The 22,057-nt window shown below is 44.7% G+C and overlaps 1 protein-coding gene across 1 annotated transcript; it reads left to right on the top strand.

The window, feature by feature from the left end:
• The first annotated feature begins 494 nt into the window (after positions 1-494).
• wnt6b (wingless-type MMTV integration site family, member 6b) lies at positions 495-12,335 on the top strand. The gene is made up of 4 exons (XM_067255324.1): positions 495-589; positions 5,118-5,338; positions 10,424-10,725; positions 11,734-12,335. The coding sequence occupies exons 1-4, from the start codon at positions 510-512 to the stop codon at positions 12,193-12,195; spliced, it is 1,065 nt and encodes a 354-aa protein (XP_067111425.1). The 5' UTR covers positions 495-509; the 3' UTR covers positions 12,196-12,335.
• Positions 12,336-22,057: the final 9,722 nt, after the last annotated feature.

The following is a 22,057-nucleotide window of genomic DNA, read 5'->3' on the forward strand; positions in this document are numbered from 1 at the left end:
TACTGAGGCCAATTTCAGTTAATGCTTTTGCGCCATAACGTCAACATCGATAGTCCTCCTGGAATCTTCTGGGGTTTACTTCCCTGCCCTGGCTCTGGCTCCATTCCATCACCCTCAGGCTCCAGTATCCTTGCTGCCAGATTAAAATCGCTGTGCTATTGGAATTTGGGTGTAAGACGCAAGGTTTTTGTCACCTTTTCCTTTGGGGTTTAAAGTTTGAAATTGTTTGCCAGAGACACGACAATGAAGAGGTTAACGCATTCCATCACGGAAATCGCCATACTCTGACCAAGTTATCAAACGTTAGTGATGAGACCGGAGAAGATCCAGTCGGGTTTCCTGCGCACCAGTATTTGGCGGTGCTGCTGACTCCTGCAGTGTGGTCGACCGAGTCCGCGAGACATCCCATGAAAAACAAACAACACCTTAATTGTATTTGGGAGAGGCGGTGCTCGGTTTGGAACTTTGATATAGAGTTGTTGTTGCTCTTTCTCAAGGATACACTCATCATGACGATTCCATTATCTCGGATTCAACTTGCTCTGTTCTTCATCCTTCTTTGTCCTGTCAATATCATCGGACTATGGTGGTAAGTCTTTGGTACATTAATAATTGACACGTGCTATTGGATAGCAGTAGAAAATGTGTTAGTAAGGGGTTTTCTTAATAGTGTGACCTCAGATATCAATGAAACTAAACGATTATAGCGGCAACTCGTTTATTCTGATATATTTGAATTAAACATGTCATCCAATAGCCTATCCAATATACAGACGCATTTTCCCATTTACGTTTTAAAGCAGCAGTATACCAAGGGACTAGTCTAAGATAATATCATTTTAATTCATTTTAATAACTTATTGTAGTACTACTCTCCTATCCCCCTGGGGAATATTAGTTGCCTATTATCTAGTGTTGAAAAAAACCTTTATGATATATAATCAACAATAATTGTTTTGAATTTATCTAACAACTTTTTGAGCACATTCTAAATAACATTTAAAAGGTATTTAAACTGCAATTGAACGTGAAACCAACAGCAATTGATAGAGATAAATGTCTTAGGGTTGCAGGGCTATGGTGGTCTTGCATGCTGAACCTCATTGAGGTCTGGCATGGCCTGTGGTAAAAGCAGACGTATGAAAGGGGTCAGAGTTGGAATTTTAGGTGGACCTTGAGGCAGTGGATATGTCATCATAAAACAATCCCGTGTTCAGCGCTCAGAGGTGTGTGACAGTCAGAGAGACAGGGAGAGATCTGTTGATAACATATTCTACACACACACTCATCTGCAGGGGGATGTTTAGATCACATCCCCTTTCAGCATTTTTCGAGCTCTTCCCCCCCTTTCCATCTTTATCAAGGTCACCTATAATCACTGAACTGGTCTGACCAACGGTGCTGAATCACAGGCTGCATGTTGTTGGCCTGCTGAGCTAAAACTAGGGGAGATAATGGATGTCCTCGGGTCACAGGCAAGGTTAAGCCACTCATCAATAGTGCATGGGTCACTGAACCACCTCTGCTACACTAAGACAGGCCTAGAAGGGTGGGCTAAAGGTGAGCACACCTGTAGGTCTGGCAGACACGGACAGGACAATGACGCTTTCTGTTGAGAGTTTCTCGACATACCATCACTTCTCTCTTTCTCTCTCTCCGTCTTCTCTTTAAAGGCAAATAGTTGTCATTCAGACAGGATATCACTGGCGAGAGGGAGAGAGAGGGAGAGATGAAACGCTTAGAGATAACCCTGTCCTTTCAGAGCCTCTGTTGATTAGAGTCTAATCATTTGGGCCGGGTGCTGAGCAGTGAGATTCAGGGAGTGTGGAATGCCTTTGCTCTAAAACAGGGTCCAGCACAAGTAGTTATATGCCGTGTGTGTGTGTGTGTGGGTGGGTGGGTGGGTGTGTTCATATGTACCCTTCCCGCCTAAATGTACAGTGGTTCTTAAGAGTGTTTTTTCTAATGACAGATACTAACTGACCATTGAACATGAGGCTGGGTGTTAAATCGCCATCAGATAGTTTTGTGTGTCTTGTGTTTTGTTTGTGTGGGGCATAGGCTGGCATGGCAGGCAGTGAGGAGCGTGTCTCAACCTCACAGGTGCACATGCACAAGTGTCAGTCCCAGTCATCCAGGCCGAATGGGGCCAGAGCCAACATAGCCCCCCCCCCCAGCCCTGGCCCTCCGCTTCTGCTCCGCACCAGTTGAAACATCAATCACCAGTTGAAAAGCACTTAATTATACTAGATCTTATCTTTCCCCACTCACGAATCAAAAAGCAATACATGTTTTTTTGTTTTGTTTTTGTCTGAGAGTGGTGAGATGTACAATCAAGGATCAGAGAGATGTGGTCAGATAAAGATGAGATGAAGAGCGAGATGCCTGCGCCAGCCAGGGCTGGAGTCTGCAGGATGTTACAGTGTTCCTTTGCAGAGCATGTGCTGTGCAACAGATGCTTCCTAGACTGGGACAAGTCTTGTCTCTGTGTGGCAGAGGGAGTCAGATAATCCCTGTCTGAGACTTTAAAGGCACAATATTATACTCAAATCTTAAGGATGTATTCTTGGTGAATTGGTAGATAATTGGAGCTGGCATAGTGGGAGACTTGAGTTGGATTCCTGCTGGGTACTTGCGTACTATGTTCTTATTCTTTCCTTCCCTCTCACTGTGAGATCAACATGTGACAGACTGCTGTGGCGCTGCCTGTGTCAGTCCTAGACTGTCACTTGATTTAGTGTTGAAGCCTAGAGAAGATTATGCCATGGCTCAAAGCCATGGACCACAGGCCTCATCCAGCGTCCCTTTCTCTCCCTCTCCCTCTCTCTCTCTATCTCTCTGTGTCTCTCTCTCATTCTCTCTTCCCCCCCCCTCCCTCCCTAGCTGGCGTCCTAGTCCCTGGCCTTGTCGTGACTGACTTCATATACAGCATACTTGGAGGATTAAGGAGGATGAAATTCACTCGTTTCGCAAAGTGAATAAAGGCCCATATCTGTGGCCGTGCGAGTGGTAATGAAACCTGAGGTCGGCCAGGCTAGAAAAACAGCTTATCCTACACAGATCATGTCTGCTGCTCCACAGGGACTGATTATTTGGATATGTGGTTCTTTATCTCTGTTTCCTTCTCTATTTTGGTCTCTATTATCTTTCTGATATTTCATGCGAGGTAGGGTTTGGAGAGGTTCTTGATTGCATCCATGGCGGTACATCCTCGTTGATGTTTTGGTTAGACCCTGTTTCAACGTTATCACCACCAGGAGCTTTAACTAGAACTGATAGAGGCTGAATCTGTGACATTGTAGGAATAGGAAGATTGATTGCTTATCTGACATTGGAGTTCCTTGTGTGTGTATGTTTTAATGAAGATGTCTGTGTGTGATTTTGGCAGCTCAGGGATGTGTTTGAGGTCAGTGCTGGTTCTGGTACATTTTGCAATGCAACTTGGTCATACAGACAAAAGCCTCATTTACATACACAATGCTCACTCCAGCTATGTTGACAGTCCAACTGTCTGAGTTACATTGAAATACTGCTCACTACACAAGACTGTATGAGCTAGCTCTCCTAAAGCCTAAGCATTAGCATTTAGAACAAGGTACTTTATAGTGGGTTACTATGACATCTTATTCATTTATCCTGAGTGCTTTATCAAAATACTTTTATCACACGTTTTTTTTGTTGTCAATTGTCGCTTCTTACAATGACACAGAACTTGGACGAGAGAAAGTCTGTCCAACATAGTCTGCTTTTTTACGAGCCTACACCTCCTGTTGTAAAACCTGGTCATTTCTTTTGCAAGCTGTGAGAAGAGCCAGTTTCATGGCTCTGATCCGGACACACTCGCTCACAGGTTTGGAGGCTGTGATGACAGAGATAATCAGTGGTTGTAGAGGCAGAGTCTGCCTGCTAATCACTACATGTGAACATCCGAATGACACAGCAGGGAAGGCTACGGGTTTTATTCTTCTTTCTTCATGGATACTGCTCAAAGGAGCACGCTCATTGAGTGTTCTTTCCAAAGCCGTTGCCAAGGAGACGTTGTCAATACATCGTCAATAACTGGTAGAAGAAGGGGATTGGTTGTCAGAATACTGTAACCATTCTTCTGAGCTGGAGTTTTGGAATCAGGACCTCGCACCACAGTTGACATAATTTACTTCATGGGAGCTTGTTACAGTACTGTTCTCTCCTTTCCAGGAAGACAGACTGAATTATTAGGGTGGATTTGAGTAGTTTTGTAAGCTTAATCCACGCCGCTTGCCATTATCATATATTTCTGTCCTCGAGGATAACCGTGTGTTGGCAGTTTGTCTGCTGTCTTCTTTTTTCCATGACGCTACAAAACTATAAAGGTCGTACTTGCGGCTAAAAATAAATGGTATTTTGATTTAATCAGAGGTATAGGGTGACATTTTAAATCAAAATATAAATGGCCCCACTGTAATAAAATAATAGACTTAGTTCGATGGGGGATGGGTCCTGTGAGCAGAATGCCACTATCCTGTGGCTCCTTGTCTTATCAGACCGGCATGAGACAGGATTGGCAAGAGAGCTGCTTTGACTTCTTAAAACAAACTCACTCCGCAGATGAAAGTTATTAGACATAGAGATGGAACACAACGGCAAGGGGTGAATGAAAAGCAGTGAGGCGTTCTTACACACGTGCACAAATATGCACACACACACACACACACACACATAGGCAGGCATGAGCGTGCATTAAGACACATAGACCATGCACACAGACATATACACTCCTTTCCCTACTACCGCTTAACAATAACACCTGGTTTACGCCTTACAAGATCACACCGCTAATCTGTAAAGTCAGATATTATAGATTATTAAGTGGAGGTGAACTCAAATGGGACCGATCTCACATTATGTCATGACAACAGTTTGGAACATTCTGGAAAAAGCTCACAGTGCTGGACCAGAGGCCTACTTTTTCTCCCGTTAAGGAGAGAAATAAACAATTTACCTGAAGTGTAAACAGATGTCTGTCATCACAAGAGAAGAAACCTGGCAATTAAGATGGGTCTACCTCTCTCTGGTAATACACCTAAGATTCCCAGTGGTGCTATGAATGATGTGTGTGTGTGTGTCCTGTTCTTCAGGGCGGTGGGCAGTCCTCTGGTCATGGATCCCAACAGTATCTGCAGGAAGACAAAGCGCCTGGCTGGCAAACAGGCAGAGCTGTGCCAGACCCAGCCAGAGATTGTCAGCGAGGTGGCCAAGGGCGCCAAGCTAGGCGTCCGGGAATGTCAGTACCAGTTTCGCTATCGTCGGTGGAACTGCACCAGTCAGAACAAGTACTTTGGCAAAATACTCCAACAAGGTGAGTAACAAAATGGATTAATTCTGTTTAAACAGAATCCCAAACTGTTCCTATCTATGGTTACTCAGCACGACTAACTTTTCCCTAAATCTTCTTCCAAGCTGTGTGATTATGAAAGAAGATGATCTAAGTATCTCTCTCATGATTCACTAGTGTCTATTTTGAAGACGTGAACCCATGACCTGCAGAGGCTGAGGCAGTGGCCTCTCAACTCAGAACAAGGACAGCTGTTGTGTCTTAACAAGACAGATTTACACTTGACTGACTCTCTTCTGCATCAGATTGCACTCTCAAAATTATCTTCTGAAATTGCCTCTCCTAATCATTGATCTCAAAATTTTTCCCATCTCTTTGAAGTTCAGTAATATAACTAATGTAGGGCCCTGCTACTCTGCAATTACCAAGCATATTTCGGTCTGTTGTCCCTGCCCGTGCTCCAGCACTATCTGACTACTCCATTACTCCATAGAAACCACTCTCTGTGGCCCAACAATGAAGTGTTTTGTCAACAAACCACTGGGAGTTGCTCCAATATTAATTGTATATATCCTCTCCTGGTTTTTATTGAGCTATCTAGCTAATGCATGCTCACAGCTCTCTTTGAATCTTTATGAGCCATCTTGATAGTGATGACAGCACTGCCACTGAAGGAACTTGGCTAGCAGAGCTGAGAAATGTCCATTAAAGCATCCACTCAAAGACTTTATGACTAGAAGAATGTCTGTGTGGTGTGTCTGACTAAACTCATGGTATCATCTGCCACAGTCAGGCCTTATGAGCCATTCCTCAGCAAGACTGTAATCCTCCGTGGCCTAGCTAAATAGCGTGTGGTTACTTGAGACAGACTGTGGTGGCTGGATGAGGAAGATATTGGTACCACGATGAAACCCTCAGAAGGGCTAGAAGATAAACATTATCTTCCGTCAAACATCGATGTATCTCACTTAGTTTGACGAGCCAGATTCAGTCAGAAAAGCCAAAGAATGCTGAAAGCTGTCAGCTACGTCCATCTAACTGTTGGAGAGTAGGACCTTATGTGGTTCAGCTAGTAACACTCACTTTTCACCAGGTATATGAGGATCTGAGAGTGTTGGGGCTGATTGTCATGCCTGTGCTTGGATGGTGCACCGTCAGTATTACAACACCTCTCCTCTCACGGAGGAGCAGGAGTCTGACAGCCCTCAACGGTGATTAATCATGAATTCCAGCGTGTCTGCGCAGTAGATGGGTTTTAAAGTGCTGTTCCATTGAAAATAGTCAGCACAATTACCCAGATCAGCCTTTAAGGACCGTCTGTCAGCGCCGAGAGCCCAGCGAAGACAGGACCACTTCCTCACATGGCCACCGCCGCATCGCCAGAACGAGCTCACTCCGACTCCTATTTGTCGGTGCAAAAATAACCAGAAGGCTGTTTTCTCCTGCCTTTTCAAACATGAAAAACCCTAACTGCTGTCGTCCTGGCGCTCCAGGCTCCGCGTTGGGCTCACGAGACAGACCAGGGGAGCTCCCGGGAGAGATTGAACATGTCTCCTGGTTTTAATGAAGCAATTCGAAAATGCTCAGAGACGCAAAGTGTGGTTCTAATTTAAATGTATTATAACAAATACCCAGGCTGCCATGTCATTTCTTATGCCACTTTAGGAATGTGATTCGTTGCTCTGTCTGTTAACCTCTCTTCCTTCTGTCTTCTGCTCTGTCCGTCATGGTCAGAGCGCCACGCTCCCTGGCAGTGCTCAGTCCACAGTGGATACAGAGATGTTCTGAGTTACGAAGCAATTCACAAGCAAAGACACTCGTTTATGGCTGAAGCCACATTCTGTAATTCAGAAAACAATAAATGACAGTCCTGTCACTGGGGTTTCCTATAAAGCTGAGTGATGAGGTTGGAGAAACGTAACCGCCAGTGTCTTGTCCATAGACACTGCTAAAACATCCTGATACATTCACAAGTTGAACTCTTTCGATAATGAATGACTTTTGAGTTTTAACATGTGTAGTTATGCGACAAAACCAAGCAGCAATTGAAACGGGTTTAAAACATAAATATTAATATATGCACCAAAAAGCTATTTTTATCTCCATGCTTATGATTTGTGGTACTATGAGGAAAGATTGGACACCATGTATTTCCTTTAATCATAGACTGAGTAGCCCTCTGTGTCAGCAGTATAGTAGCTGTCCTAATGAAGATGACCCACTTATTGAACATGCATTCCTCTTTGGACATGGTAAGTCATGCTTATCATAGAAAAGACCCTAGTCGGAAAAGGTTCAAGTATGAATGAACATGTTCTCTCAGAGAAGGAACAAGTTATTTTTTAATCCAGTCAATTTATTTAGCAATGAGATTTATGCAGCTTCTCCTCTGTGAGATTGGGTAGTCATTGGTAGTCATTACAAGTATAATCTTGATATCTGCTATGTTCAAATAACCAATTTGGTACTTCTCTAATTACACTGATGGTTCAAGGAGTGGATTGTGCGCATGCCAGTATCAGATCTGACACAATCAAGGCGGAGTGTGTTGTTTTCCTCTGTGTTTTATTCTCATAGAATGAGGGTTGAATGTCCTGGTTGTGTTATTAGGTAATACAATACAGCTCTCGACAGCTCCCCTGAGGGTGGAGGGGGTGGCGGGAACACTCACAAACTAATCGTCTGTCTTGTCAATAACAAATCAGAGTCTTCCACAACTCTATTGATGACTTTACTTATTGGGTTATTTCTCACCCCTGTGCACCCAGCTGGCAACCATGAAGTAGTCATGTACCCAGTGATACTCTGATATAGAGAGACAGAGAAGGACAGAGAGAGAGAGAGTACCCCTCCTAACATTCCTTCACCCGTCTCCCTGTTGAACTTGATAGTGGTTGTGAGTCATGTGGTGTTGCTCTCTCTCTCTTTCTCTCTCTCTCTCTCTCTCTCTCTCTCTCTCTCTCTCTCTCTCTCTCTCTCTCTCTCTCTCTCTCTCTCTCTCTCTCTCAGAGAGGGAGATGAAGCAGAGGTGTGTCTTCACCGTCCACCAAGCTCTTAGCAGATTAACCAAAGAGCTGTTTTATACCAGCCAAATGCATTGGTATGAAAATACCCAATTTAACAGCTGTGGACAGTTTATCCCCAGATATCCCAGACAGAATCCCCACAAGTGTAAGCATAGGATGCAGCATGTACAGTAGGTGTGTGAAACATCCAGAGTGTGTTTGATGCATAGTAAGGGATTATGTCTGTCTGTGGTAGCTGTGTGAGGCTCAGGTTAACAGAGTGGAAGACAGGTATGCCAGCCAGGCAGCAGACATGTGCTCAAGAGCACATGAGCTCAGCTTCTCCCTGACTCGGACTCAGCCAGGCCAGATCAATCAATCAGCAGAGTTCATGCCCATCAGCATGTGTCAGATGGAGCTGCCGCCACGCCATGCCGCAGAGGGGCCCAGACGGTCCCCTAGTGCTTCGTAAAACCCGGGACCCATGCATCATTGACTCAAAGTTAGAGTATTAAAAAAATATTTGCTAATTCCTGTCGAAGGCCCTTCTGGCATACTGAGCACTCTCAGACAGGCCCAGACACAGGCTGCAGCAGAAATTTGTTTGGAATTTGTGTCTCGGAGGAAAATATAAAAGAGGGTTGCTCAAATTAAGAGATTCTTTCGATATGGTATTTATTTTTTTTACCACTTACTCCTCTTCACTTTCTGTGACTCATCAAACATTTGCATATCGAGAACAAAGAGAGGACTGGAAAACATCCATTGATATGGATTGCTGATTTGTAATGCTGTTGCTTTTGAACTTTTAAACTACCCCTTATAGTAAGAGCATACAGTAATATCATGTTCCCCTTGTCTAGTGGGCAGCAGAGGAGAGGGGGTCAGAGCCGAGAGACAGCCCCAGGTTGGATCCAGGAGGAGGGGAGGGCTGCAGGGTCAGGTCCAGGGCAGCATGGGCTTCGACCATGCAGACAGATGGATGCTCGCTAGAGGCCCTCAAGCCCCTCTGTCAATGGGGAGGAACAGACAGGGAGAGAAACAGGGTTAGGCCATGGACCTGAGAACTACATCTACATAGTGGCTAGTCTGTGAGGTCAGGTGTGTGTTCCGATCTAAACTGTAGACTGGACTGGAGGCACGCACACACACGCACGCCCACACACAAACACCCTGGCCGGTATGGAGAGACGCACACACACACGGGCGTGAACGCACGCACGCCCACACATGAACACACACACACTGTCGCCACACACACACACACACAGGCCAGCATGGAGACATCTTTGGGTGTGCAGATGGTTGGACAGCTGGTATTGATATCACAGTGTGCTGGTCTGCAGCCCCTCTCGCACGGCACCGATTCCGTTTCACCAGATTTAATGAATCCCATTCACTGAATCATGCGATATGGAATTGGCACCAGACTGAGCGGTGACTGCACTCTCACGTCTTCCAGCTCCACAAAATAAAAGTCATTCATTTCATCTTCGACACAATGGACTGCTAACTGCCTCCTTCCCCACCCTTCCCTCTGCTTGATGTAATACAGGCAGAGCTGGACACACTGCTGCATGGGAATTGTGTGTTTGGCGCTTTGCAGCTATCGGTTTTCAAACAAATTGAGAAGAAATAACAAATGTATAGATGTAGTGGATTCAGCGACACTTAAAACTTAAAAACAAATACTTTATTGGTATAGAACCAGCAGTCTCTTGTATTAAGAGTTCTAATCGGGATATGTTTCTTTCCCAGAAGACGGCACAGCCTTGAAAGTTGTGCTATGCATTAGGTTAAGACACAGGATCAATTTGCAGTTGTAGTTGTACATCCCCAGGGTCTATGGGGTAAGCCCTGAGCCAGAAATAACCCAGCAGCTGTGCTTTGTGTGAGAGAGAAGCAGAGAGAAAGAAAGTGAGAGATAGCAGCAGTATTAGTTGTACATGCTGACAGTGACCCCGGGGTCCCTCTCTGCTGTAGTCCAGTGTAGAGCATCGTTCTTTGATGGCAGAAGAAAACCATTTCCAAAACGACGTGAATAAACACATGAACAAATACACCCTTGCAAATGCTTGTTTTTTTCGATTTCGGTGTCTTCCAGACATCCGCGAAACAGCGTTCGTGTACGCCATCACAGCGGCGGGGGTGACCCACGCGGTGACCCAGGCCTGCAGCATGGGAGACCTACTCCAGTGCGGCTGCGAGGCCACCCGCAGCCGAGCGCCTCCCCGGCCCGCCTCCCCCGCCTCCGGCGAGGGCGTCAAGTGGGAGTGGGGCGGCTGTGGGGACGACGTGGAGTTCGGCTACGAGAAGTCCAAGCAGTTCATGGACGCCAAGAGAAAGAAGGGGAAGAGCGACATCCGAACGCTGATCGATCTGCACAACAACGAGGCCGGCCGCTTGGTAAGTCTACAGTGTCCGTCTGCAACTCAGAAATGATACGATTTTCTATTGTTTTGAATTTGTGACAATGTTACTGTTGAAGACGGGATCAAAATAACCCACGGCTTTTTATTTCATTTGACAGTGCAAAGGGGAAAAGGATTTCTGAGAAAGTGTTGCCTGTGTAGATGGATGTTGTCTCATTCTGCCCATGTATCAGAAAGAGACAGCCCCTAGCCATATTTGTGTTACACTGTAAACTGATATTTGAACAAGAATCATGTTTCTGAAACAAGAAAACACAAGTGTGCCACACATTTGGTTTTCAAGCCTTTAAGGCAAGTAGCTGCTAATATATCTTTTCCTTGTAAAGGTGCAACGTTTTCCTTTGTTGCTCACTCCATGCACTTGTAGGCAGAGTGAATTATGGGACTGACGAGGGCCTTCTTGTTGACAAAGAGGAGATAGCGACACTGCAGCACTCTTGTTCTGAGCTGGTCTGCCCTCTTAAGAAGTTAATTACACGTTATTGCTTAAAATGTCCTGGGTGTCCCATTTGCTTCTCCGGTGTTGGTATGCGTCCCAGTTTGATACACTGTCTGTCACACAGCCTCAACCTCCTCCGAAAGGTCAGACACAGGTAAAAGTGGAGGAGGGACTGGGCTGTAGGTAGTCAACCCAATTATAGCATTAGGAGCAGCTATTTGAACACAACCACCGTGAAGATGTAGTATATTGAAAAACAAACTTTTGGATTAAAGAGAAGACGAGATAAAAGTGCAGAGGCATGCAGAATGCGTCCGTCGTTCCCTGGTGAGTGTAGAGGTGAGTGATAGTTTGTTGTCAAGGTAGGGTAGATGAAGGAAGGCCAGAGGCAAGGTAAGCGGGAAGGAGGGAGAGTAGGGGGGAAATTCCTTCTGAATAGCGTCTGCTTTTATCTTACCTATCTGTGTCTGTGTGTGTGTGCATGTGTGCGCGTATTCATGTGTGTGTGTGTGTGTTTGGCTGCGTTTGTGTGTTCCACCACAGGCGGTCAAGAACTACATGAGGACTGAGTGTAAGTGCCATGGGCTGTCTGGCTCCTGTACTCTCAGAACATGCTGGAAGAAGATGCCCCACTTCCGGGAGGTGGGCGACCGCCTGCTGGAGCGCTTCAACGGCGCCTCCAAAGTGATGGGTGGCAACGACGGCAAGACCCTCATCCCGGTGGGCCAGAACATCAAACCCCCGGACAAACAGGACCTTATCTACTCGGCGGAGTCACCTGACTTTTGCCTGCCCAACCGCAAGACAGGCTCACTGGGCACGAGGGGCCGCATGTGCAACAGCACCGCGATGGACGTGAGTGGCTGTGACCTGCTGTGCTGTGAGCGCGGCTACAGGGAGGAGACGGTGGTGTTTGAGGAGAACTGTCTGTGCCGGTTCCACTGGTGCTGCGTGGTGCAGTGCAAGAAGTGTTCTGTGAGGAAGGAGCTCAGCCTGTGTCACTAGGAGACCTCCATCTGCAACCCGAGAAACATGTGAAGAGTTGGGAGTCTCCTCTGTTAACTAGAATTACGCTCTGAGAAACAAGCTTCCACACTTCAGTCGTTGAACAGGAGAGCCCTGGGAGAACAGTGTCTGATCTAGGATCCCCCGGGCTGTGACTCTTCAGGGGAGCTGTTCTACGTGGTCCCTGCGCTCACTGAGAGAGTGAGGCTCCATCCATATGGGTTCTAGAAACCTGACAGCTGGACCTCCTACTCTTCTGGACCCCACATCTACCGCTGACTAAGCTCTGCTCAGTGGGATGCTGAATATCACCTTATACCCCAAATCTCATCTCCCAGAACAGAATGTTGGGGAACTTCTCATAGAAGACTAGCGGGAGACTTGTTTTCCCACAAGGTTCTCAGCATTTGGGACAGATCGTTTCACATGTAGAACGGAAGCTTCTTCTCAAACCACTTCACTAAATTCCCCCACATTGAACCTTTAGAATTTTCCATCGACCCAGACTAAAACCTGAACCAAATTTTCTCACTTCAACCCAAGAACAAGTCAGGCCCAAAGAGAAATGAGCAGCAATCTGTCATTAGATACTGTAAATATTGCTGTAAAGCACACAGAGTCAGTCATGTTACTGTGGTGGCAGTTGTAACCAAAGATTTAAGTGCCACTAAGACACAGACTTTGAATGAAGTTAGCTAGGACTAATATCAGATACAAATGCTATGACTTATACAGTACTAGATTGATAGTGCCATATTTTTCATATAACAAATCATAATTTAAGACAAATGGACGTTAGCATTTGAACATACCCAACATGGAGGACAGCTTTTCTTGTATCAATGACAATTTGAAAAAAAGGGAATCCCAGGGTTGTCCAAGGACTACCAACTTGCTGGATGCTGATGAGTTTGGTTGACACCAAAGACTGTTTATTTATAAACCTTCGATAACAAGACTACTCATAGTGGTAACATGAGGAACGTGCCTACCATCTCTTTTAAAAGCACTTTGGATATGGGAGTGTAAACCATATGTTAACATTGTTTCTATTCGTTTGAGTAGTTTGTAGATGAAAAGAGAATGTTTTTTTGTTTTTTTTATATGAGGTTCAGTATAAAGAAAGTATGATATTATATTTTGTTTATTCGTTTGATATACAGGGCTTTTGTAATGCACTTTCAATCAAGCTTTTGGTGTGTGTAGTCATATTCTGCAGAATGGCCAGTTGTTTTCACATCCAATAGACCCAGACATTTGTGTGGTTGAGTTGATAAATGTTGTTTTTTGAAAGCACACTTCCTCTGACATGACCCTCTGTCAAAGTTCTATATGACAGGCAGATCAGACTTTCTTGTTTTGTTGCTTGTTTTGTGGGAATAAAACCTTCTGTCTCCAAGTTTTCACTCTTTGTAATCTATCACTTTGAAGTGTGTTTCCCCCCGAACTCCTCAGACACAAACCACTAGACGGGCCTCTGGAATACAGGGATTTTCTTTTGAAACAACGGCACCATGCCTTCTCCCTTGGTCGAGTCCGAAGTTGTGACTAGAAGAACCTGTGTTTGTGCTTGGTTGCATACGTGTGTAGTGATCTGTGTTACAAGAAAGCAGAGGACAATACGAAGCAAGAGCGCACGATGAGAGATGACATCGCTGTGATTTATTGCCAATGTACCCAGTTTTATTACCAGACCATTCCACGCCAGAGGGTTCATAGTTTTAATATTGTTACCATGACAGTGACTACACACTGCAAAGGAACCTTTGTAGAAGACTGAACCTTTGAAGAATCCTTCGCTTATTGTCTTGCGCAGCCAGTCTGTGTAGTTTTTTCACATCTAGATATTTAGTTGTTTTTATTTCATGATTGTGAGCCAGGTTAAAGGATTGATAATCTAAATCATATTAAACAACATATTTTGACTGAACACAGCTCTATGCTTTAAACAACCCTTTCCAAGTTGGACTGTGTAATTTATCTGTGTAAATCACTGTGGAGGTTCCTGTCAGTGCTTTGTTTGATTATTTTACAGACTGAAGTCCAAGTTTTGTTTTCCAGTCTGTAAAACACGTTTTTGTTGTGACATTTCAAATCATGTTTCAGTGTTTATTTAGATTCAGACACAAGATATGGACTTTCTTGATACTCTGCTGATTAGTTAACCGTGCTCAAATTCATTGCATATTCATTTGTTATGTTTCATGCGGATGTAAAACAGTGGAGTGAACTCACTAAGTACATGTCAAATAAAATCTCAACTTTTCATGACTTGAAGGGTTTTAAGTTGTTGTGGGTTTGCAAGTGTTTTTAAGAAAACTTGCAAAGCAACTACAAGATTATGTTTTTTTTTTTTTACAGTTTTCATATCTAAAACAAATACTAGACTATGACGAAGAGCCCCATGCATGTCTCTTTTCATAAATGGAGGATATTTATACAGAGTATTCAATAAAACATTTGTCACTCTTTCCTTCCATTGAACACATCATGCAAATGTTGATTTAACTTCAGGCTGGGTCAAGGCGTGAGTTTTAGCTCAGCCAATCCAAAGGACCATTTCCTTGTAAGATATATTTTAAACACTTCTATTCAAAGTATATACCTCTGCAACTTAGCAAAAAAAGGTGTTGTTTTGAGTTATTTATGCTGTTCAAAGAAAAAAACTGGATAACTGTCGGCTGCCTCACATGTCGACACAAGTTTTCCAGGAATTTGTTGCGCGGAGCAGAGCCAGCCAGCAGTAGTGTTGAAGACAGAGAGGTACGCCACAGACGGGGAACATGCCAAGCTGCCACGTACAGTGTAGGCAGAGAGGTAGGCAGGCAGGGAGGTAGGCAGGGAGGGAGGGAGGCAGGCAGAGAGGTAGGCAGGCAGAGAGGTAGGCAGGGAGGTAGGCAGGCAGAGAGGTAGGCAGGCAGAGAGGTAGGCAGGCAGAGAGGTAGGTAGGCAGAGAGGTAGGCAGGCAGAGAGGTAGGCAGGCAGAGAGGTAGGCAGGCAGAGAGGTAGGTAGGCAGAGAGGTAGGCAGGCAGAGAGGTAGGCAGGCAGAGAGGTAGACAGGCAGAGAGGTAGGCAGGCAGAGAGGTAGGCAGGCAGAGAGGTAGGTAGGCAGAGAGGTAGGCAGGCAGAGAGGTAGGCAGGCAGAGAGGTAGGCAGGCAGAGAGGTAGGCAGGCAGAGAGGTAGGCAGGCAGAGAGGTAGGTAGGCAGAGAGGTAGGCAGGGAGGCAGGGAGGTAGGTAGGTAGGGAGGTAGGGAGGTAGGTAGGCAAGCTGGGAGGCAGACAAACCGGCAGGCAGACTGTCAAAAAGGGTATGCAGGGAGGCTGTAGACGTGACCATATGAACTACACCAGACAGAGGATAGATTTATAGAAGCTCTGGTATTAACGTGGCTGCATGTCTGTAAGTCTGACTCTCTCTCTGCAGGATTTGAACAGAGAGGTGTTGTACTGTGTCCCTCTGAGCAGTGTCTGAGGTATGCTGTGTGTCCCAGTGATGTCTGTCTCTGCCTGCTGACTGTTAAACACACAGACATGCAGGCATGCACACACACATACGCACCCGTGGAGCATTAATTAAGGCCTGTCAGGATTAAGACAGTTGATCAGACCCACGGTACTCAGCAGGTCCCTTTGAATTCCAGAATGGTTAGTGTGTGTCTAGTGATCTGACTGATCATCTGTTATCTAGTGGAGTTTCTCTCTGGCTGGATACATTCATACTATATCGAAACATGCAGCATGTCAACTGAATCCGTTTTGAATAGCAGAATGCATTCAGAACCTCTTAAATGTCCTCTTAATGTGTCCTTTGATCAATAACATACTTTTTCTTGTTGTCAGATTGCTAGAATCAGAACTGCAGGAACAAAGACACAGATAAGGGGTGGGGGGTGAGGGCTAGAAAGAGAGAGAACAGCTTCAGGTAACCTGACACTATAATGTCCCTACAGCGCAGTGCACTTCTGCAATCCTCTATCAATCTTCTCTGAGTTGTTGCTTACTCAGAGTAAATCTGTTCCCAAACTATGTGTGGGGCTTTATCTGATGGTAACGACTTTAATTATAAACCACAGAGAGCTCCTAGACCACCATTCTAGCAGGGAACCCAGAGTGTGTTTGGAGAATGAGACGGTGGTATTTATGAAAGACATGGCTGGAGGTGGAGGTTCGGCTCTTGTCTGCGTGGCCGTGAGGGCTCTCTCTCCCCCGGCCCACCCAGCATGGCTCGTGACCATAGATTTACAAGGAGATGATTACCTACACCGGTGCTAACCCGCCTGGCGCAGACTGTGGTCCTGTATTTCTTTGCTTTTTGGGATGACAAAGGGACTTGTCTTCCTTCTCGGAGGCCAATCGGCTTGGAACTAAACGACCCGACTGTATCAAAGTTGGCTCACCACAGAAACGTGTACTTTCGTGATCACTATCAGTTGGAAAAGGCTTCGACTTAAGTAACATCCGTTGCAAATGAGTGTACAGATGAGCACTCTGCCGGTAAATGAAGATGTCCTCATTGTTATCCTTTCCTGTGAAAACACTGCTGCCTAACCAGTGGGTGGTTGAGAGACCTGCTGTCCTGTGTTGATGTGGCCCAGTGACTGCATGAAGGAAAACAGCGCTGCTCTGCTCTCTCCAGGTCTGAGTCAATAAACAGCCGTTGTTTGTGGTGTGCTCAATGCCGGTATTCCCTGACAGGAAACTTGTTACTGAAACTTATTGAAGGGTTTATTATGATCCGTGTAATGTACAAGTGAAGGATGATGAGAAATGAGGCTACATGGAGCACCATTCAAGCAGGGGATGCACAGCATTGCAATAAAATGTAATACTATTAACGCTATTAGGTTAATCAAATGTATGAACAGAGAATGAAAATGAAAATGATACTCATGAAGGCCTGTCAGGTGTAGGGATCCAGCTCTGACTACACTACGTCCTTTCAAACACAAGATGGCGATGTTTGAACAGGATGTTGTTGTTTTGTTCCCAGCGTTGTGCTTCACAGTCCACACATGGAAATAGCCCATATCATGAAACAATGGCTCCTGGTTAGTACTTCAGAGCTTAAGAATGTCAACACTTGGTAAAGGACTTCCCTTAGCTCTTGGGTAAAGGACCATCCACACAACTATACAGATTGGCCAAGTTCAGCTGTATTCAAACATATTCAGTTATCTTCTCTTTTTTCAATTGTTATGTTTTATTGTCGAATCAACATTATCTAGGAGGACATTGCCTGTTCAGCTGTAGACAGTCTACTCTCAGCCATGGTGGCCCCAATGGTCATCAATTCTGAACCTGCGGCTTCTCCCTCATTCTAATCTTCATCTCTGTGTCCTCAGAGCACTCCAACTCCACTCAGTGCCTTCCACAAGGATGCCTACTCTCACTAATTTCCTCTTGAGATCTTTATCTCCACTCTCATCTCTCTCTCTCTCTCTCTCTCTCTCTCTCTCTCTCTCTCTCTCTCTCTCTCTCTCTCTCTCTCTCTCTCTCTCTCGGCTTCCAGCAGCCCCTTCTCTGGCCTCCTCTCTCTACCTGGTTCCTGGTTAATGCTTGCCGTTACCGGTATGAGTGCCAGTCCTTGTTTTTGTTGTGATCTCTGTGGTGATAACCAAGATGTTATTGGATGAGTCACGGAAACACAGACTGCCTGTGGTCTCTAGAACACGAGAATCACTGAGAGGAGGCAGGAATTGCACTTTTGAAATGACCAACACATATCTGTATCTCTATGCCAAAAGCAGAAGATGCCAAAATTATTGACTTGCTGATTGTTACATGGCATAACGCCACAAACACACACACACACACACTTAAACAGCTCTAACTGCACACACACCACACACACACCCACACCCCCACACACACACAGATGTTCTTACAAAACAACAACTGAAGCCATGCATGCATGGTGTAATTGCGCTCAATTAGGGATACCCAGGAATAAGTTAAGCGGTAAAGAAAATAAGCAATGGTCTGATTTCCTTGCATAGCATTTCAGGGTGCATGAGAGAGCTAGTACAACAGGTTAACAGCAACCCAGAAGGACCCCCCAACTTCCTAGAAAAGAAGAACACCACTTGGCTCTAACCACAAGCACCTTCCTGGGCATGAGGCAGAGCTGAGGCTTTACAGTCACAAGGAACTAAACAATATTTGTCTCTGAAATTTGGATCATGCAGGCTTTACCTGCAACGCTATTGAATACCAGAGAATTCTACTTCCTTTCATAGCCAAGTCCGTAGGGGTTTAGGTCAATAAAACATGATGAATGGACTTTACTGGAGTTAGCTATGCTAACTGTGAGATTCCCGAAAACAGCATCATTACTCTTACACAGACTGACTAACAGTTTGATTTGTGCATTGTGAAACATCTCAACTGTACCGATAACACACCATCTGACACATCAGACAAATGCCTTTCGATGTTTCTGTACTGTCCAGAAGGGGGAGCTTCAGTTTTCACAACTGCGCTCCCCAAGGCCCAGCTGTAGTCTCATCACCTCTCGTTCTACTGAACAGAGTACTCTCACATCCTAATCTTCCACTGGGGTGTAATAGCCAACCATGGGCCCCAACCGCTCTCAGCTGGATAGAGGGTACACGGAGCTGGAGAGAGGCATTGTCCTCAGTTCCGCAAAAAGCTGGATCACATAGTCCCCTGGATACAGTGAGTCCTTACTAGCAAAGTATCCAAAGAGGATGCCTCATCGTGGCAAGTGGCCTAACAGTCACGTAACAACACCTTGTATTTGGAGCCGAAGTGGTTTAGCCCCATGGTGTGACCCTGCATTTGATTTGCGAGGCCAAGCTTTGCTGTCGAATGACATGGACAACGCCCCCGGCTGTGTGCCATGCACATACCAACAGAGCCACATGGGGACTTCATAGCCTCAAGCATGTCCACCCCCGAGATAGAGTACTATTCTGGACATCAGCTTAGACAGTCTATCTCTCTTTCTGTATCTTTCTCTATTTCTCAGTCTTTTCTCTCAGTCTCTCTCTCTCTCTCTCTCTCTCTCTTCCTCTGTCTTTCTCTCTGTCTCGCTCTCTCTTTTCCTCTCACTACGAACGAAAACAAAACCAAGCACAACCCATTGTTTAAAAAAATCACATGAAGTTGAAGATTCCCCCCCAGGCGTCAGATTTGTGTCCCTTCTGTGTGCCGTTAAGAACGTCCAAAATAAAGCTCCTCTCATCCCCCAGATATTTTCTGTTGCCACTGGTTAATTGATTAAGACCATACTGTGCTTCCACCCAGAGGATTGCGACACAGCTTCAGGATACAACAACAAGGGCGGCCTAACCTTTGGATTCCACCCGGCATAAGCAGTTCAGCAGTGCGATGTCTAGAAACAATTACGTTTTTCTGTGGTGAAGAATTTCTGTAGGTGTAGCTCCTCTCTCAACCAATTTCACAATGTTTTTGCACAAGAGAGTATTGCAGTTATATCTGAACAAATTTAAACAGCAAGTGCCACAGTATCTCAGTTTATGTCAAATAACTTGCCAACCTGGTCTAGAAGCTACTGCTAATATCTACTGGCTGTATATTCTGAGGCTGCACATGCAATTTAAATATTATGGATCTTGGAACGTGCACAACAGCTTTCTCTCATTTCAACAGTGCTGCCTGAATGATAAACATCCATTGTAGTTAAAGATTGTTCCTCGAGACCCCGTCATTATTTGTGCATGCTCCTATAATTGGACCCTGGCTTTCTTCTCCTCTGTTCTGCTTCTACACATTGTCCTGTGCTCCTTCCTGAGTGGTTTCTCAACCTTCAGCTGCAATCACTCAGGTATTTGCGCGTTAGAAAAACCAAAAATAGTTCTTCGGAGGAGAGGCTTGTAATTGGCTAACCTCTGCTCTGCCGCTCTCTACTCCCGTCAAAACTCTCCATGAAACACGAACTTGACCTGAACTCAGGTCTGAGCAGAGTGTCAGCTGACAGGTTGTAGGTAATGTGTGGATGGGGCATTGAAGGCATTATTCCTTGTTATTGAACTGGAGGGGTATTTTACAGTTATGGGTATATGCAAATTCAAGTGTGAGTTGAGTGCAGACATATGGTACACATATTTGCCTTGGCTAGTCACTGTGTGTACAGTATGTTATAGACACGTTTATGTAGTCACGTAGATAACATCACTCTTGGTGTCTCAGTAGTAACGCAGTACAAACTTAATTACTGGCAGTTCAATGGGCCTTCAAGCTGACGTAATGGCAATACATTATAACAATGTAACTTAATCCATGATGTGTCTATAAATTCCTTTCTAAAAATCCATAAATTCCTTTCTATTCACGGAAGTAATAGCACATTTGTGTGGCTTTATATGTTAGAGATGTCTATTTTATAGTGGGAGTTACCATGACATTCGTCTTGCTATCTGAGAAACAGTACTGTCTAAGCTTGTACTTCATGGGAATTGTCTTCTCTAGATGCCAAGTCTTACGCAAACTAGAGTTTCTCTTTAACAAAGACCTGTCGTAAATTCGTAATCAGACACATAAACATCTGAAGGACTACTGAAGTTTTGAGAATAACAAAGTCAGTAGAAGTTTGAAGAGGACACACATGGAAACGTTGTCGCATGTTTGTATTGTATAAAGAAAATATTCCCACATAATGCAGCATGTTTTTGTATCTGAATGAAAAAGGCCAGAAATCAGGAAGCTTAAGTTCTTTTTCCCCCCCTGTGACATTTATAAAGTCAGCTCACATTGTTGCCTTCAGATTTACTGCGGACTGAAATCAAAGGTGCTCTAGTCCAGGGACAAGAGGACATAGAAAATATATGTTTCATTTCCTGAACTAGCATACATCCTACGAGCCTGGCTGGAGCGATACTGAGACAGCAAACTATCCATCTGGTCAAAGGCACGTCTTCCACTGGAAGAGACCTTCACATAATGGGACTGTGAACACAACTGCCAAGTCAAGGTCTCTGGACATCGAGGCAAGGGTTGATTTGGGACTAACTGTAACGTTCCCACAGCACTCACGATCAAGTTAATCAAACAGATACTCCAGTGAGCGAATTCAAATTATTAAAAGAGTGTGTTTGTGCACGTGTGTGTGTGTGTGTGTGTGTATTTACCACAGATCTCCTGGCAGAGGCCCCATCCACACCAGATGGGGAGACGTATTTTTCTGTTTTTCTCCCGCTTGCATCAACATCTTGCTGTTAGTTCTTGGGGAGGAAATATACACATCCAGCACAATGTGTCTGATGGGATTTGGAGAGTAGGGTTGTAACAGAGTCATAGACACTGGGTTGTGATTCACAAGCTAATTGTACTCTGTGGTTTATGACTGTTGTGGCCCCAAAAAGACTAGACCAATGGGCCCCCCCATCTACTTCCTGCCATGAGCTTAAAAGTGGTAAAGGCTTTTTTTGTAGCATTCTATCATTATACCTTCAACCTCATCAAAATTAAAGAAAAAATAAACCTTTGAGGAAAACCATCCTATAGCGGATTTAGTGAACAGGACATCATAGTTAATATCATGCCTTAAATTGGTTGCTTCATGCTTGATGATATTGCACAACATTTATGGAAATGGTTTACCGTTTGTGAAGTTAAAACGTTTATGTATGTTAATTAATATACATTTGAACTATCCTGCATTATCATTATCATCATCATCATCTTCATGATCACTAAAAATCTTTCTGCTGCTTAGTAGCCTGAAGTGAGGAACTTCTATCTGGGAGATCTCTCCCTCAACTTAAAACACTTGACCTTACTGCTCCTCTACTCCATACAGTGACGTAGAAGTGGGCTGGCAAAGTAAGTAAGTGCTGTAGTTTAGAATGCTATCAGCATAAGCAAAACATCACACTAGT

The sequence above is a fragment of the Osmerus mordax genome, chromosome 2 (assembly GCF_038355195.1).
Source record: "Osmerus mordax isolate fOsmMor3 chromosome 2, fOsmMor3.pri, whole genome shotgun sequence".
In the NCBI taxonomy this organism is placed as follows: Eukaryota; Metazoa; Chordata; class Actinopteri; order Osmeriformes; family Osmeridae; genus Osmerus; species Osmerus mordax.